Source organism: Notamacropus eugenii, chromosome 5, assembly GCF_028372415.1.
Source record: "Notamacropus eugenii isolate mMacEug1 chromosome 5, mMacEug1.pri_v2, whole genome shotgun sequence".
Taxonomy (NCBI): domain Eukaryota; kingdom Metazoa; phylum Chordata; class Mammalia; order Diprotodontia; family Macropodidae; genus Notamacropus; species Notamacropus eugenii.
The window spans coordinates 291,535,394-291,553,447 of NC_092876.1; the positions used below are offsets into that span (position 1 = coordinate 291,535,394).

Consider the following 18,054-nt stretch of genomic DNA (forward strand, 5'->3'; position numbering starts at 1 on the left):
TGAGGGTATACTCTAGCAATCTGTAAGTTCTCAGTTCCTTCAAGGTGACAATCAAGGGAGAGGAGTTTACTCCTTTCCTGGACTGCACTCTAGTCTGGGAGCAACCATGAGCACTCTTTTGTGCCCAGAATCTGTGAGTAGGATTCCATCTCCAAAGCCTCCACCAACTCCACCAAGCCAGTGCCCCTTCTCACCCCAGGACTGCCACTGAGGGCTGAGACTCCGATCAGTCTTTCGATTCCTCCATGGTCTTTAGGTGGAGGGCTCCAAATGTGGTTGCTGCTGAAGCAGTGAGGTTGGAGTCAAATGGGACACCCCTCTCACCCAGGTGAAAAAGCTTTCTCCCTGACCTTTGAAGCTGTCTTTGGTGTTTGTGGGTTGAAAAATCTGGGAACCACAACTACTACCCATGATTCTGCACCCTGAAGCCTGTTCCAGTCCTGTGCCAAGGTTGGACTGCTCTCTGCTCTGAGTCCAGTGTGATAGACCTTTTCTGTTGTCCTTCCAGGATGTCTTTGGCTGGAAATCTCTTTCACTCTATCATTTTATGACTTCTGCTGCTCTATAATTTGGTTAGAGTCATTTTTTTACAGATAGAGCAGGGCTGTCTCTCTACTCTACCATCTTGGCTCCACCCCCTATAGGTCTTTTAATAGACTACATGCTCTACATGAGTCATCAGCCTAACATGTCAGTCAAATAAAGTTAATACAATTATAGTCTATATTAAAAGAGACACTGTCCAAAATAAGAGAGGTTTAGAATGATCATTTTATTGTGTTTTTCCTCGTGATGAACTGTCCATTTTATGTGTTAAAACAAGCCTCTTCAGGGATTTTGTGATATGAGTTAAAAAACAAGAGTTTGGGTGTTGCAAGAATGGCTTCACCTAAATGAGCAGCCTCTGTTAATTAGAAGACAAATAAAGAAAGAAATGAAAAAAACAAAAAACAAAAGAAATAAACTTCTGGTGGCAGAAGCCAGAACTGACTCATGCAGCTGGTTATTGTTATTTCTTAGGATCAATGACTGGACACTGACAGTGCAGTCTGAGAAGAGTGAACATACTCTGGGACAAATCCACAATATTCCCAAAGGCATCACTTTCTTATCTATATTACCGAATCCTTACTCACAGCACCACCTACTGAATACACTAACTTTTAAAAAAAGGCAATTATATTTTCTAATATATCCTTCCTTTACCCCCTCTATCATAATGAAAAAATTTAAAAAGAGAAAGAAGAGCATTTGGCAAAACTAACCAACACACTGATATGTTCTAATATTCTATGCAGTGTTCCTGTACCCAGACACTTAGAATTTTGTGTGCGCAATATACAAATCATGAAACATTTCTCACTGAATGTTACTTAAGCAAATTGTGCACAACCTTACTCTCCTAAAGTTCAATGAAAGCTGATGCTGCTGTTTGAATGTTAAAATGACTGATTACAAATATATGAAACATCCACAGCAGAGGAACTTAAAAAGCTACTTTCAGAGAGATTAAACTGCTCGAGTGACTGCTAATAGGATTTCTTTTTCATCTTGTATAAAAGAGATTAAGTAATTTAATACTAATAAGTTCCAACATATTTTAAAATAAGTTATTACCTACTCCACATTATTCAATAGAAAATCCAGGATTAGACATGATATTTTGCCTTCAAGTACTTGAACTAAATTGAACCCTGTTTTCCCCTTGTAAGCAAGGGAAATTGGCTATTGTAAGAACACATAAATAGCAGTTCCTAACCTTTTCAAGTATGAGGATCTCTACCACAACCCCTCCTCACAATGGTCATACTTATGCTGTTAACAGTCAATGAATGACAAAAATGTGTGATAACACAGGGCACGATGAATTCAGAAATAATTTTTAAATGAATTTATATTTTATCCTTCAGAACAGAATTTGTTTATGGATATCTGAAAAGCAGTAATGTGTGTAAACATACTATTTATTCCATTTACTTTAACACTTATTATGCACCTGTATATGCTACAACACCAAGCACAGTGCTAGGCACTGGAAATACAAAGTAAAAATAAAACAAAACAAAACAGTTCTCTTTCAGAAACCTTATATTACATTTGGGAAAGAGCAATGTGTACTTCAAAAATTAAATACAAAATAATAACTGAAGAGAAGGTGTTAACAACTGTAGAAATAAAGATAGACTTTCCATAAGAGATGGCACTCTACTTGAGTTTCCAAAGGAACTAGAGACTTTATGAAGGAGAGAAAGAGAGGCAAAGCATTCCAAGACTAGATAACACCCCAAGCAAAGACAGGAAGATGGGAGATAGAATGTTGAATATGATCCGATCCAACCATTCTGGAGAGCAATTTGGAACTATGCTCTAAGGGCTATAAAACTGGCTATACCCTTTGATGCAGCATTACAAGTACTAGGTTTATATCCCCAAACAATGAAAAACAGGTGGGGGGAGGACCTATTTGTACAAAAATATTTATAGTATTCTTTTTGTGGTGGCAAAGTATTAGAAATTGAGAGGATGTCCATCATTTGGGGAATAGTCAAACAAGTTGTGGCATACAGTTGTAATGGAGTACTATGGGGCTATAAGAAGCAATGAGCAGAATGATTTCAGAAAAATCTGGAAAGGTTTACATGAGTAACGAGAGCAGAGCAAAGGAAGTAGAACCAGGTGAATATTGTACATAGTAAGAGCCATATTATACCAAGATCAACTATGAATGACTTAGCTGTTCTCAGCAATACAGTGATCCAAGACAATTCCAAAAGACTCATGATGGAAAATGCTAACCACCTCCAGGGAACAAACTGATGGAGTCTGAAGGCAGATTGAAGCATGCCATTTTTCACTTTATTTAGATTTTTGATTGGTTTATTTGTGTGTGTGGGAGTGTCTTTTTAAACAACATGACTAATATGGAAATATGTTTTGCATGAATGCACAGGGAGGAAGGGAGAGAATTTGGAACTCAAAATTTTTTTAAAAATTAATGTTAGAATTGTTTTACATGCAATTAGAAAAATATAATTAATATATTAAAGTAAAATCAAAAGATTTTAAAGAGAATGATGTATATGGGCAACTGTAAGTGGGTCAATTTGACTGGAACATAATGGACTTGAGGGAGGGTAATATGCAATAAACCTAAAGGTATATTTGTATATTAATATCCTGAGTCATGCTGAAAATTTTGCTAGACCTAAATAAAGATCAAAGAAAAATGTGAGAAGATGAATTTGCAGATATTAGACAAAACAAAATTCTCTGATTGCCCAGGGGTCTGTAATTCACAGATTTTTAGCCACTGTTTAAAGGATACCTTATAATTTCTTACCTGCCCCTAATATAATATTAGATTAATATTGTACACCAGAAGTCCCTTGTTGCCTGTCTGGGCAAAACACAAAATGGAGAAATGGCATAGACAACAATGTTGAAGGGATATGAGGAGAAAACCAGTAGTGATTTATCCAAACTTCAGCTTACCACTTCTTTCCACAATTTGATCTCCACGAGGTGTTTCCAGAGGAGAAGCACTGGTCTATTCATACCTTGGAAGCCCAGGGCAAATGGGGAAACCATTAAACAGTATTTTTCTTCTTTAAACATGTCCAATGACTTAACTGCTCATTCCTTGATGTGGTTTAACAAAGCAAGTTATCTAAATCATAGTTCATGGAAGTGGTAAATACAGAGATTGGTGGAATTACCCGTCAACAAAAGCAGTTTGAAACCAACAAAGGTTGTGAAACTCATGACCCCTTTACACTTTTAAAAATTATTGAGGATAATCCCCCAAGAGATTTTAAGTAGTTTATCTGTTCATGTACCATATTAGAAATTAAAACATTTTAGTCTCATCATAAAAATAATTTTTCCCTCATAGATACCCTTAAAGTATCTGAGGGACCCTTTGAGGTACCTCTACCACATTTTGAGAATCACTGTTATAGACTCATTTACACTTTTGACTGTGTAACAGTTGACTAGTTTAGTGGTACTATTTATGACAATGAAATTGAAATTGTCAGTACCTTTCATATGAGAAATTAGTCATCCTTTCTTCTTCTATTTCATCTATTGATGAATGAGCCACAAAGATTGACCATATGAATCTTGGGAATATGACTTTTCACAAAAGGGGAAATAATTCTGACCTAAAGTAGTATCTGTGTCCTTCAGTGAATGAGACATTGTTTTTACCAACTAGAAGAGAAGAGGAAGATAAGCATTTATATAGTGCCTACTTTGTGCCAGGCACTCTGGTAAGGGCTTTACAAAAATCTCGTTTAACCCTCACAATGGCCTTTCAAGGTATGTGCTGTTCCAATCCCATTTTACAGTTGTGGACACTGAGGTAAATGACTTGCCTGGGATCACGCAGCTAGTAAGTGTCTGAGGCCAGATTTGAACTCAGTCTCCTTGAATCTGAGCCCAGATCTCCGTCTACTATATTACTAGTTGGTAGGATCAGTTTGTTGACCAATTGGAAGAACGCTTGGGAAACATTAACTCAAGTCTCTTAATCCCAGAACCCACTTACAGACTAATAAAGTCCAAAGTTCATGAAAATATCTTAACATTTCTGAAATACGAAAACTATATGACTTTGAGACAGAAATGTAAATGAAAGGGTTGGGTAATTGCACTTTAATGCAAGATAGCACATAGGAACCAGGCAATTAATTTGTGGAGGCCTAAATTATGCACTTCTTAGAGATGCTGATGAGTGGGTTAAAGATGGTCCTAGGGAGGTCTGAGAAATGTTATTCAGGATTCTGTCATGGCAAAAGATTCTATTTAGGTTTGATTCTTAATGTAGCCTTATTTCTCTAATCTATAAAATGGGGAGAGTTCTTTTTTGTGAGGATCAACTAGATAACATGTGAAAATACTTCATAAGCTGCCTACCGTCATATTTGTGGTGTTTCTTGTTCCTTTCTTGGTCTTATTGTTTTTCAGGGGTAGGAAATAACAGGGAAACTTGGAGAGTAAGGTGTAGAGTAGTACAGTTACTAGAGTAGTGCAGGTGTACAGTTACAAGGCAATGAGAGTATTGTCATTCAGTTGTTTTTCAGTAATGTCCAAATCTTGACCCCTTCTGGGGTTTTCTTGGTGAAGATTACTGGAATAATTTGCCATTTCCTTCTTCAGTTTATTTTATATGTGAGGAAAGTGGGGCAAACTGGGTTAAGTGACTTGTGACTTGCCCAGGGTCACGCAGCTAGTAAGTGTCTGAAGCCAGATTTAAAGTCAGGAAGATGAGTCTTCCTGACCCCAGGTCCAGTACTCTATCCATTGTGCCACCTAGCTGCCCTTAAAAAATACAGGCAAATGATTTCACTGAATGACTGAAGCACTGGGAAAATTTAGAAATAAGGACGTAGCAAAACCAGTAGCAGACTAACTAAATATTGGATTGGTGAGCCCTCAATCCATGGCTCCCTTTAACTTGTCTAGTTATAGCCACAATTTGTTCTAGAATGTAGACTGAGCCTAAGGTTCCTAGCTTCAAGGAGCAAGAGGATGCAGGAGAGAGAGTTAAGAATGACCATTACAATTCTTCATAGTATACTGTAACCAGGCATAGGGCGTCATGACATTTTGTAGCTAAGATTGTCAAAGGAAACAATTCCTTTTATCTATGGTAAAAACAAAAACAAAAACAGGCCTACAGAATAAAAAGAAAATATTTTCTTTGCTAAATCTACAAGATCTTCAAAGAAATGTTCATTTCCAAACATACCTCCCATGAATAGATCAGATTATTATTTTGCAAAACGTTATGCATAAAGATGACCCTTGAGCAGAAGGAGGATAAATTCATTAATAAAACTCAAATTGGTGGCTTGGTTTTGTTTTGAGGAAGGTTGGAATATATATTTTAGTAACTGGGGATTATGTTTACGGAATATTGAAAGTCTAATCCCCTTCTCTCTGAATATTTAATATCTATGATCAAAAATGTTTTTTGGTTTGACAAAATGTTAGCTTTGTAGACATTTTGCATGCTTTATTAATGTTAACTAGATTAACTTCATTTAAAAAAAATTTCCATTTATTTCTTTAAAATCCAGACAGTAACTGTAATTTTGTTCAGATAGATTTAAACATACATCAATCAATCACCATTTCCTTAATGTAGTTATTCTTAGGAAATAACAATTCTGTTCTTCCTAGAATTTTTCACTTTAGTGAACTGTGTAATTTGTTGCCAGGACAGACTTGTGATGATGTGGATTTTTTATGACTTTTTCAAGGATTGTGTCCATTTTTCAAAATGCTAAGCTAAAATTACTTGAACATGTGTTTATGCATGCAAAGTGAAGTGGAAAATTGATTTAATTACTCTGATAACTCAAGCCAAAAGAACATTTTCACCTGAAACATCCAGATTATAGAAGGAAGAAATACATTTTTCTCATAGTTCTTTAGATAATCATCTTCATTCTCTCCTTCTTCACTGTGCATTTTATATATATATATATATATATATAATATGTTATATATATATATATATATATAAATATTTCAAAATGCCTATGATTTCATCATGGACATCTGATTGTACCTGACTGAGAATATCCTTAAACAGTATGATTCAGTGGAAAGATTACTGGATTTGTAATCAGAGGATTCGGGTTAAAATCCCATCTGACATTCAATTATCTATGTGATCTTAAGCAAGTATCAGTTTCTTTTGGTCTCACTTTTCTCCTTTGAGAACTGATGATAATGGTGAGAAATAGCCAGAACTTATTTAATAATTATAGCTTTATGAAGTTTTACATCTGTCATATCATTTTATCCTGATGGAGATGGGTTAGCTTGCCTTTAAGATCCCTTCTCTAAATCTGTTTTCCTATAGTCTTGGTATCCTCAATGAATGGTCAACCAACTTTTAATTTCAGACCTCTACCCAGTACTTTCTAAGATAGCCCATTTCATTTTTGAATATGATCATAGGAAGGATTTTGTTGTGGTGGTTTTACATTAAACCTAAATCTGCCCCTCAGCTATTTCCACAATTTGCTCTTATTTCTCCTTTCTAGGACTCATAAGAATAAGCAGAATCATTCCTGAGGCACCAGTTATGTGACTTTGAGTCTCAGTTTCTTCATTTGTAAGAGGTTGTATTGGACCTCTTTCCATGTGTCCTTTCCATGTGACTATCCTTCAAATACTTAAGGACTGTTATATCAAGTTCTCTTCTAAGTCCTGTCTTCTCCCTGTCAATCACCCCCAGTTCTTTCTAGGATCCATCAGTCATTCTGTTTGGCCATCTTTGTATGCATTACCACTTATTTAATGTCCTTTCTAAACTATGATGGTCAGAACTGCATGTAATTAATTCTCCAGATGTGGTCAGACAAGGACTGAACGCAGTGAGGCTATCACTTACCTTGTACTGGACACTATAACCTTTTGATACTCCCTAAGATTTTATTAGCTTTATTTTGCTGCCATGTCACTGTGTTGATTCATATTAAGTTTATTGACTCATAAAACCCTCCAGGTCCTCTGATTATAGAGTCAGTTCTTTTTCTATTACCACCCAGACATGAACATAGTAGATGCACATTAAATGTGTAAATGATTCAGGTTTGCACGATGGCTTTATATTTCAATGTGCAAGAGAGAAAACTGCTACTCCTTTGGCCAGAAAAGGAAAGAAAATTTTTATAATTCCCCCTGCATTTCATTATTCTCTCTTCAATAGAGGAAATGGGGCACATATCACTTTGTTTAATTTGTTCTGAAGATGTTTCCAATTAGATATTTAAGGGAAAGATTCGACTTTTTTCCCCAAATACAAATTCTGTCCATAAATTAATGGCAAGATGAGGGCTGTTCTCTTTCTTCAAACTCTTATCCTTTACAATTTCACTGTAATCTTTCTTTTTATTCATCTTCTAATCTCTAATGTCTCTTCCCTATTATAGTTGATCCTTGTTCTGACTTTGTGCTGTTATTAGCAATGTATAATTGGGCAAATTATAGAGCCTTGGTTTCTTTTTCTTATGGAGTCAATATGCTCCTACACAGGATTGTCATGAAGGAAGTGATTTGTTAAAGCGCTAGGTAAATGTAAATTGTAATTCTTGATGTTATGGTAACTAGACAGATGGCAAAGAAATGTGGCCGAAGTATCCTCCATGCCGAGAGAGAGCAATAAAAGAGAATGTGGCTTGTAGCAAGTAGGCCCTAATCTCATTAATGATACAATTATAAATATGAAGTGTCTATGTACATGGAAAACACATAATGAAAGTTCTTTAATATTATATAATTTATCTAAAGGGGAGGGAGGAGTCAAACTGGGTCTTCAAAAGGAAATTTATTAAACAGAAAAATGAAGATGCGGAAGGGAGAATCTCTGTTCCAGGAGAGACTTCAAATGCTGTCTGGTTTTTGAAAGGAAAAAAAGATAATATCAGAGCTATATAATATGATAAATGGTATGAAAAATAGCAACCAGCTAGTCCCTTTCCATCATACCTGAACAAGAAGGTACCTACTGCATTAAGTGCCGGTAAAGTGAAGTCAAAATTAAACATTTTCCCCCTAACTAGAGGCACAATTAACCTGGGAAAATTACTCTCTTTGAATGGTAATGGAGCAAATAGCTTAGTGAGATTGGAAACATATCTGATTCATTATAATGGGATTTTCAGTTAGATCAAGTCACAAGATATATTAGTTCTCCTGAGTCAGGGCACACATTGATCGGTAGTAGCAGTCAGAATATTTTTTCCCCAGTAGAATAAGGGTTTGTGATTTAAATTGCTAGAATAAAATTAAAAAAAAATTTATCCAGACAAATGATCTATTTGTCAAGACATCTAGTTGAAACAAATCTGTCCAAGACTTTCCAAAGCCAAAGACAATGACCACTGCTTTCTACAAGATTAATATACAATTTGGAGGAAGGGAAAAACAGGATTAGAGGGATTGAGATATCTGGTTTCTTATTAGTGGAGAGGCCTGAGGGACACTGAGGTGAGAGGGAAAGGGGTAGTTCTATGACATTCCTTAAATTGGCTGATAGAAGGGGAATAATCTTGGATAATATCCAAAATCTTACACTGAATTGAAACAATAAAAGGGAAAAAATGCAGTTACTTACGCTATGTTTAATATAATAAATGGTAATATTTGTTGATTTTGCAACTAAGGTTTCCCTCCTCCCACAGAATAACTGGGACAGATTATCAGGAGTATGAAAATTGGAAATAATATGACTTAAGTACCTTCCAGATCATAATTCATATGCTCTAAAGTACCCTTAAGCTCTAAAAGCTAAGATAGTTTATGATATTCCATTAATCTGGAATACCATAATTTACTGCTTTTAAACTTGGGAGTTACTATGTTTTCATCAGCAACTCATTTAGGAACCTTAATGATAATAGCTAATATTTATTTTTATTTGGGAACCATAATAATAATAGCTGATATTTATTATTGTTTTTAGCAAAAAATTAACAAGTTGACATCTTCTGTTACTTACTATAGCTGATATTTGTTTAGGATTTTCCACTTTGTACAGCTTTTGCCAGCTTCTAGAAGAAAAGTCTTACATTCTTTCAATGGAAATATCTCTTAAAGGGAGCTTTTCATGATTCTTTCCCTCTTCCTACACCCTGATACTGATTAGTACTATTTCCCTTCCACCCTTGAAATTACTCTCTCACCGTCTCCCTCTCCCTCCTCTCAACATATAGATATAGATAGATAGGTAGATAGATAGCTATAGACTGATAGAAATCTCTCTCTCACATATACATATATGTACATATATTTTTTTAATCTGTGTACATATCATACTGCATCCACATGGACATAGACACACAGTCACACATCATAAATTATAAACTCCTTGAGAGCAGGGACCATTTCACATTTATGATCCTGTGATTCTCCACAAGTGATTATCTAATTTTTAACTTTGGATCTCTAATGAAGGGGTACTCACTACTTCCTGAGACAACCCATTCTATTTTTAGATATCTTTTTTCAATAAGAAACATCTTGTTCTTGTTTTATATTAAACCTAAATCTGTGCCTGACCTATTTTTTCTAATTATTCCTATTTCTTCTTTCTAGGACCAATGAGAATAAACTGAATCAATCCTGAAATACTAATTGTGTGGTGCCTTTATATCTCATATGCCTAACACCTGGCAGATTGCCTTGCATAATTTTTTGTTGTTTGTTTAAACTGGTCTTGTGATTTCACTGATGCAGAGAAACTCTCCATGAGGAAATTCCCTCTCTGAATATGGTTAGGTAGTGGTTTTGCTCTTTATCCTCTTAAAATGTTTCCGGAAACACTAAGATGTTTCATTATTTGCCCAGAGCCACCTAACCAGTGTCTGACTGAGGTGAAACTTGAACCCAGTCTTCTTGATTCTGAGTCATCTCCCTAGTCACTGTGCCAGCACCTTGCTCATCATAGTTACTTAATATTTATTTAGGCTAAGACTACATGTGGGTTGGATGAGATTTAATTATTTTACAAATCATTATGTTCCATGCTGAGAGAAACGCAAAGGCTAAGGAGGAAAATATAGCCCCTGCTTCACACAACTCAGTCTAGTAGGTGAATAATTTGAAAGAGATTAGTGTTTAATACTTACATGCATCTTTTATCTCATCTATTAGCGACCTCTCTCCAATATGGTAGATTGAAAACCATCCACACCTGCTTATATTGTGAGATTCTCATCCATTTCCTCTCAAAAGTTAGCCACAGAAAAAGTCATTCAACATATGTTGAATGCTTTCCTCCATTTCTATCGACATCCTTAGTGTACTGGTGGAGCACTTTGGTGACCCATCACTTATTTCTCAGTCTTACCAAGTAGAGTCATCTCTTTCTGTCATCTTTTACTTCTGTTCTTTTTGGGATGCCCTTTCTTGCCTCTCTGTTGCAGCCTATTGCCATCCATTATGTGCTAGAGAATCTATAGCCCCAGATAGTTACTACAAATATAGCCTGATATAATGGACTGAAAATCAGGAATCATAGGTTGTAGCCCCAGTCCTGTCACTTAATTAGTTCTGACTTTGAGAAAGCAGTTAGCTTCTTGGGTCTTCATTTTTTTTTTTTCATCATTAAACAGTAGGAACTGGACTGGATGACCTTCAAGCTTCTTTTCGAGGTTATAATTCTGTTTGAATGGTGTGGAATAATGTTTCCACTCAGCTCAACTTAAGAGTTATATGAACTGAGTTCAGATTCTAGCTCTGCAACTTACTACCTGGGCAACCTTGGCCATGTCCTTTAACCTCTGAGTTGTGGTTTCCTCAGCTGTAAATTTAGGTAATTGGACTCAGTGGCCTCAGAGGTCACTTGCAACTGCAGATCTGTAGTCCTGATGGGGATCCTAAATATTAACTTATCTTTAATCTTTCCTTGGAAAGTCCTGAACCATGTTTCTTTTTAAATTTCATATTCACAATATGAACATATCTTGAAATGAGGGATTTGAGCAAGATGATTTCTGATTCCTTCTTTGTCAAACATTCTATGAATCTCTTATTCGCTTTTTGGATAGTGTAAAGGGAGGGTATTTTTTCTCCACTATGGAAGTATGTACTATTTCCCTTGAAGGTGAATGAATAATAATAAAAAGAATGATAAGTATTATTATGATAAAAGTTATTATTCAAATTGATCTGATGTTGATGTGCAATAACCATTATGAGCCTGCACACATAATTTCATCATGAGGAGATATCATGCTGAATGATAATCTTTTTTCCTAGACTCAATGTCCTCTTTTTTTCTTTTTACCCCCATTAATTGTACTTCCTATCATTTTCTGTGAGAAACAATATTTCCTTCTAAGCATTTTAATACCTTAGTTTTAAATGGTGCAAGCAGTCCTGATCATTGCATCAAATGAGGTTGGAATGAAGGAGAGAGTTTCTCATTCAAATAAAATGGCCAAATAAAGAAAAAAAATACAAGGCAAAACAATAACTAATGTTAATTGAAGCATATCTTAGAAATACTTTATTTCAGAATATTGGACAAAAATATTGCCAACTTTGCTTTGGTAAAATTACCAGTACTACCTATTGAAACAACTATCCAAGCAAGAAGGGGTGTAAAGGGTTTTCTGTTTGTTTGTTTGTTTTGGCACAGATTTCAGAAAGAGGAGCAGATCTTTTAACATTGTTTTGGAAAATGAATATTCTATGTCAAACCAGGTATCCTAATTTTTATTTCAGAGAACATGTTCACCATAATCACACATAAATGATTTTTATGAAAAAAAGAAGATCCATCTTACTGAGGGATGCCCCATTATATCTTATAGAATAGGAAGAAAATACACAAATCATCTTTATACTGTATATGTTAATATTTATTGCCTTTATGGAGAGCCAAAGTAATGTCTTCCTGAAGCAAAGCTGAGCTGTTAGTAATAAGTACTTTGGTTATATTTTGTTTTTTGCTTGTTTTTAATAATAGATCTTGATAATGTAGAAGGCATAGCTGTGGACTGGATTGGAAATAATCTCTATTGGACGAATGATGGCCACAAGAAAACTATCAGTGTAGCCAGACTCCAGAAAGCATCGCAAAGTCGGAAGACTCTCTTAGAGGGAGAAATGTCTCATCCTCGTGGGATCGTTGTTGATCCTGTTAATGGGTATGCAAAGAATTTACTTCTGTTTGTAACCAATTAGAGATGACTTTTTTCTTCCTTTTTTTTTTTGGCAATCTGTGGGTGCAGTGACAAATTTAGGACATATTATTCATTTGATTATTTTCTAGTATTCTTCAAGTCCGTATCTTGAAGTAGAGTAGAAAAGGAAGGCCAAAAATAATCAGGTAAAGTTAATCGGATCAAAACACATTCACCAGAAGAAAAAGATTAATGGTGACAGTTTCTCTTGACCGGGATTTTCTGGAAAATCACCTTACTTTTCAATTTCAGGCTATGTCTTAATGATTCAGTCAATTCATTTCATTCAAATTCATGAATAGGATAAAAACTACTAAAAAATTTTTTTTAATGAAATGAAAAAATGTTTGGAATTTATTGTAAACAAATAATCTCTGTTTTTCATAGATAAACACTAAGGTTGCACAAGTAGACCAAGACTAGTGTTCAGAATAAATATAAATGAATTTTAAATGATATGACATGAATAACTCTTGATCATAAGATTTCTCCAACTCTTTTATCCCCAAAATAAAACTTTTCATACATTAATATAAGAAAGTATTAAATATACGAAGTATTAAATTCCTTATAATTCTCTACTTTTTTTTTTAACCTCAGTGAATGTAATGCGGTAGTGTTTTGTTTGTTTTTTTCTTTGACTTAGGTTTTATTAACAGATCTTAATGGTCCTGGACCTTAATGGACCTTAATGGTCAGGAGTTTCAGAAAGAATGATTTGCCTATAGAATGAGTATTACTATCTGTGAGTCACCCATTAAACCTTTATTAAACACCATCTGTGTGCCAGACACTGTGCTAAGCACTGAAGATACAAATGCAAATGAAAACAGACAGCCCTTGCCTTCAAGGAGCTTATGATCTAACAGGGAAGACAATACACAAAAAGAAACTGAAAAACAGAGGGGTGGGGAAAGGAAGGGGACTAGGCTGGGGTGGGGGGAAGGAGACAGGACAGGGCATAATAGAGAGCTCCAAAAATATCCCAAAGCATTGTAATTGGTGTGACATGTAGACAAAAACTGTGTTGAATCCTCATTTTAAATAATGAATCCATGGCTCTGCCCTCTGGTCAAAGAGTCCAATCAGAAAGACAGAAGGTACTAGAGAATAGATGAAAATACCAGATAGATTCAATCTTTTGGGATAATAAGATTTCTCAGTGATGAGGTTCCTGGGGAAAATTGTAAAGCCACACTAATTGACAGCCCAATTACTTCAATCTAGAGATCTCAAAGCATGTTCCAGGGCTCTCCACTTTCTCCTTCAAAGGACACAGGGGAAAGCCCAGCTCTCCAGAGCTTCCATTGTTAAATATAGAGATATTTATATCATTCTATTCTCCTTTTTCATGTTTGATTCTCATGATCCTCTTAAACTTTCCCACTTCCTTGACTGTTAAGCAAATGCCCTAAGAAGGTGGTAAGTTTTGTCTTGTCTTGAATCACAAAATTACAGAATATCAAAGTTGGAAAGAATCTCAAGTCATCTTTCCCATCCATGTCTGACCAATAATCTCCAAGGCTTCTTAAACTTTTTCCACTCTCAATCCTTTCAGCACAACCCCATACAGGGTAATGACCTACAGTTTAAGAGCTGAATTTTTTTTACAGCATCTTCGAGTGGTTCTCTCATTAAATATCTTCTGCGGCAAAGAGCCTATTATCTTCTGTGGAATTTCACTTTGGTTTTTGAATACTCCAGTCCTATTAGCTAATACCACCATTATCCATTGAGTCAGCTATCCTCATCTCTGTGTTGTCTTCAAATCTGATAACTGGTTCTGGTGCCTAGAACTCATTGAGGGCAATCAGACGCGCTCTCACATTCCCTTTCATTTCCCTTTCATTTTCACTTCCTGTTGACTAATTTTGTTGTGTCATTCATAATAAGAGGACAATCCACGTTAGCAAGGAAAAACAGAAACAAAATAATAGTTGAATAGTTAGTTCTACTTTCTTTCTTTTGTCTGGAATCACCTATGTACCTATTATAAGCAGCAGACCTCTCTCTTCTAGCTTTTTTTTTTGCTCAAACATAGCTAAAATATCGCTTTTTGTTGTGTTGATGATTCATGTCAACCTCATTTTGTTGTGAACTTAGCACTCTGCCACTCTTTTGTATTCATCCTCTCTTATCTTCCTTTCCCTGTGTCCTTTACAAGCCTTGAAAAAAAATTTAAGCTAGTTAATGAATGTGCAGGACAGCCACACCAGTCCCTTTAGAAAGTTCTCTTTTTTCTTCCTCCATAGATAAAGTTGTACCATGAGAATTTCATTCTTGGAAGCTTTCAATGTTTCTTGGACTGATTTTCCCAATATAAGTTTGGATCCTGGTATCCTACTTATCTTTTCTATGAACTTTTGAAATATGTCCTTAGGAAGTCTAGAGTATACATCATTCCCCAGGGTTGGATTCTATTGCCTATGGCTGGGTAGTTTTAGAATAAAATTATAGGAATAAATATGTACCAGAAAGTCTGAATTTATTTTGTTTTAAATGTTTTATTAATTTTTAAAAATATTTTTACTTCCAGTCTTTTTATTATACTGCCACCACTCTCCCCTAATCCCAGATACAGAATCCTGCCTTGAAGGGTGATGAATGATAAAGTATTTATTAAGTACAAAGTATATTTTAGGAACAGTGCCTTAAAGGAGAAAAGTAAAGTTTAAGCATAGCAAACAGACACATTGACCAATCATTCAGTTAATAAACACTTATTAAGCATCTCCTCTGTGTTGGGCACCATGATAAGCACTGGACATACAAAGAAAAGTTTTGTTGTTTTTTTTTTTTTTTAAGTCTCTGCTCACACTCTAACAGGGGAAAAACATACAAATAGCTTCATACAATCAAACTATATACAGGTAAAAATGGAAATAATCCATAGAGTAAGGGAACTAGAATTAAGAGTATTAAGAAAGATTTCCTATAGAAGGTAGAATTTTCTTTGGTACTTAAAGCAATCCAGGAGACAGAAATGAGGTCAGGCAGCATTACATATATGGAGGATGACCAGTGAAAATGCCCCAGGTCAGAGCTGGAATGTCTTATTTAAGGAAGACGAAGAGGTACTGACCAGTAACACTGGTTACTGACTTGCAGATATGGAGGTGGGGGAGGGAACAGTAAGGTAGCATGGAACATTATGAAGGACTTTGAAAGCCAGAGGATTTTATATTTGATCCTGGAGCCACCGTGGTTTATTGAGTAGGAATGCTGATATGGTCAAACATACACTTTAGGAAGATTACTTTGACAACTGAGTGCAGGATAGGTTAGAGTGGGGAAAGACTTGAGACAGGGAGATCGCTGCAAATTGTTGCAACGGTCCAGGTGTGAGGTGATGAAAGCTTGCACCAGGTGATCACAATGTCAGACTACACCTACAGGCTCCTATACCTTATTAGAGAGGAAGGAGGAATATCTCATCAGGCTCTCACTTTATTTTAGAGATGATACTATTGCTATAGGAAGGCAAAATGGAAAAAAAAACTTTGACCCTGGACTTGGGAGACATAATTGACACCATCACTGACTTAAGGCAAATTAATTTTTCTGCATCACTTTCCTCCGTTGTAAAATGAAAATTTATATGATAAAAAATATATAGAAGGAGCCTTCTAGGCCTAAGATTCTGTGACTCTTCAATCCAACATATGAATTCTCCCAGTCATTCCAGAAAGTGATAGAACACACGGGCACAGGTCAGTCAACAAGGAAGGAAAGAAACAAGTAAGCGTTTATGAAGTGCCTGCTATGTGGCAGGCTGTGTGTTGAGCATTTTACATTTATTATATCATTTGATTCTCTCAAAAACCCTGAGGAGTAGGTGCTATTATTATACCCATTTTACGGCTGAAGAAACTGAAACAGAAGTTAAGTGACTTGCCCAGAGTGAAACAACTGGCACTAGTCCGAGGCAGGATTTGAACTTCCAGGATCTTCCTGGCTCTGGGCACAGTGATCTTATCTATTGTTCCATCCAGTGATGCTAAAAACAAGCATTGACTAAATGCATACTATTTTCTAGCGGCTATGCTAAGCATCGGGGACACAAACATAAAAGCAAAGATAGTCACTGCCCTCAAGGAGCTTATATTCTAATGGGGGAAATCACACACATCACATCAGGGAATGGTGGCCGGGAAAATGTATTTTAATTTCAAAAATTACGCATGTAAATGTCCAGCCACTAGAAATTAGGTGTTCAGAAACAGTGAGAGAATTGATTGATAATGGTTCCAGAGAAGAAAAGAGAGGAGAATGAAGGTGAAAGGCTTAAGCCTGTCTGGGAGGGAAATGAAAAGTGCTTAAATGGTAATATCCTCATGAACTGGAAGGAGAGTCACTCTAGAGAAAGACTATGGCAGTCTGATTTCAGAAAAGAAGTCTCAGCATTTCACTGACTTGTGCAGGGTAATCCCTGTTTACCTGCAGTTGTCCAGGTATAAAAATTGTACATTGAGTTATTTCATTATACACTTCATAATAGGGGAAATTCTAATTTATAAAATTATACATCTATGTATTTATAACCTCAGCAGACTTCAATATGAACATATTTCCTATTTAGGGGATTTGTTAAAAGAAATATTCCTTGGCATATTTTTTTTTGAATCTACACAAAGGTGTAGCTGAATAATGAAGCCTTATTACGTCCTCCTTACATCTTCTGTGGCTAACAGGTATATATTTGTCTAAACTTTTAGACATCTAATGCACCCTCTGCTTATGTGAATGGTAGTGATCTTGTAGTCATAAAGACCTGAGTTCAAATGTGATCTTAGAAACTAATTAGCTTTGTAACCCTAAGCAAATCACTTAACTTCTTTTTCTGCACCTGAAAAATGGGATTAGTAATAGTAGTTGCCACCCAGGATCATCAGGATAAAATATGATATCTGTAAAGTGCTTTGCATACCTTAACGCACAATATAAATTCCAGCTATTGTTATTATTATTGATAAAATTTTATTTCTAATATTGAAAAAGTTCAAAGACTTTGGTAATTAGAGCTTTCTTTTCTAGGAATTCATTAGTTGTGGCTGTTGAGAAAACAAGGCCAGGGTGAAACAGGGTCAGAGTGAAGCAAGATAGAAGTGAATGGTAGGTGGCATACCTACCAAAGTTGCTCCCTGCAAAATGGATGTGAACTTAGGCTGTTCCAAGGGTTGGTGATCTGGAGACTGCTGCAGTTCTCTTTGTTCTTACACTCCAGGTTCTGGGCTATCTCCACTAGGGTCAAATGAGAAAAGGCAGTTGAGGTACCAGTAATGGTTTGACCTGTCTGGCACATATCATTTCCAATCTGACTCTCAGGAAGCTCTTTTCTTTCAGCTAA

General features: G+C 35.8%; 1 protein-coding gene across 3 annotated transcripts in view; it reads left to right on the plus strand.

The window, feature by feature from the left end:
• Nucleotides 1–18,054, plus strand: part of LRP1B (LDL receptor related protein 1B) — a 2,222,640-nt gene that overhangs the window by 1,256,325 nt on the left and 948,261 nt on the right. For all 3 annotated transcript variants that reach the window (XM_072613193.1, XM_072613191.1, XM_072613192.1), the window contains one exon: nt 12,491–12,671. In XM_072613193.1, the coding sequence (XP_072469294.1) occupies nt 12,491–12,671 (181 nt within the window). The remainder of the gene's footprint in view (nt 1–12,490; nt 12,672–18,054) is intronic.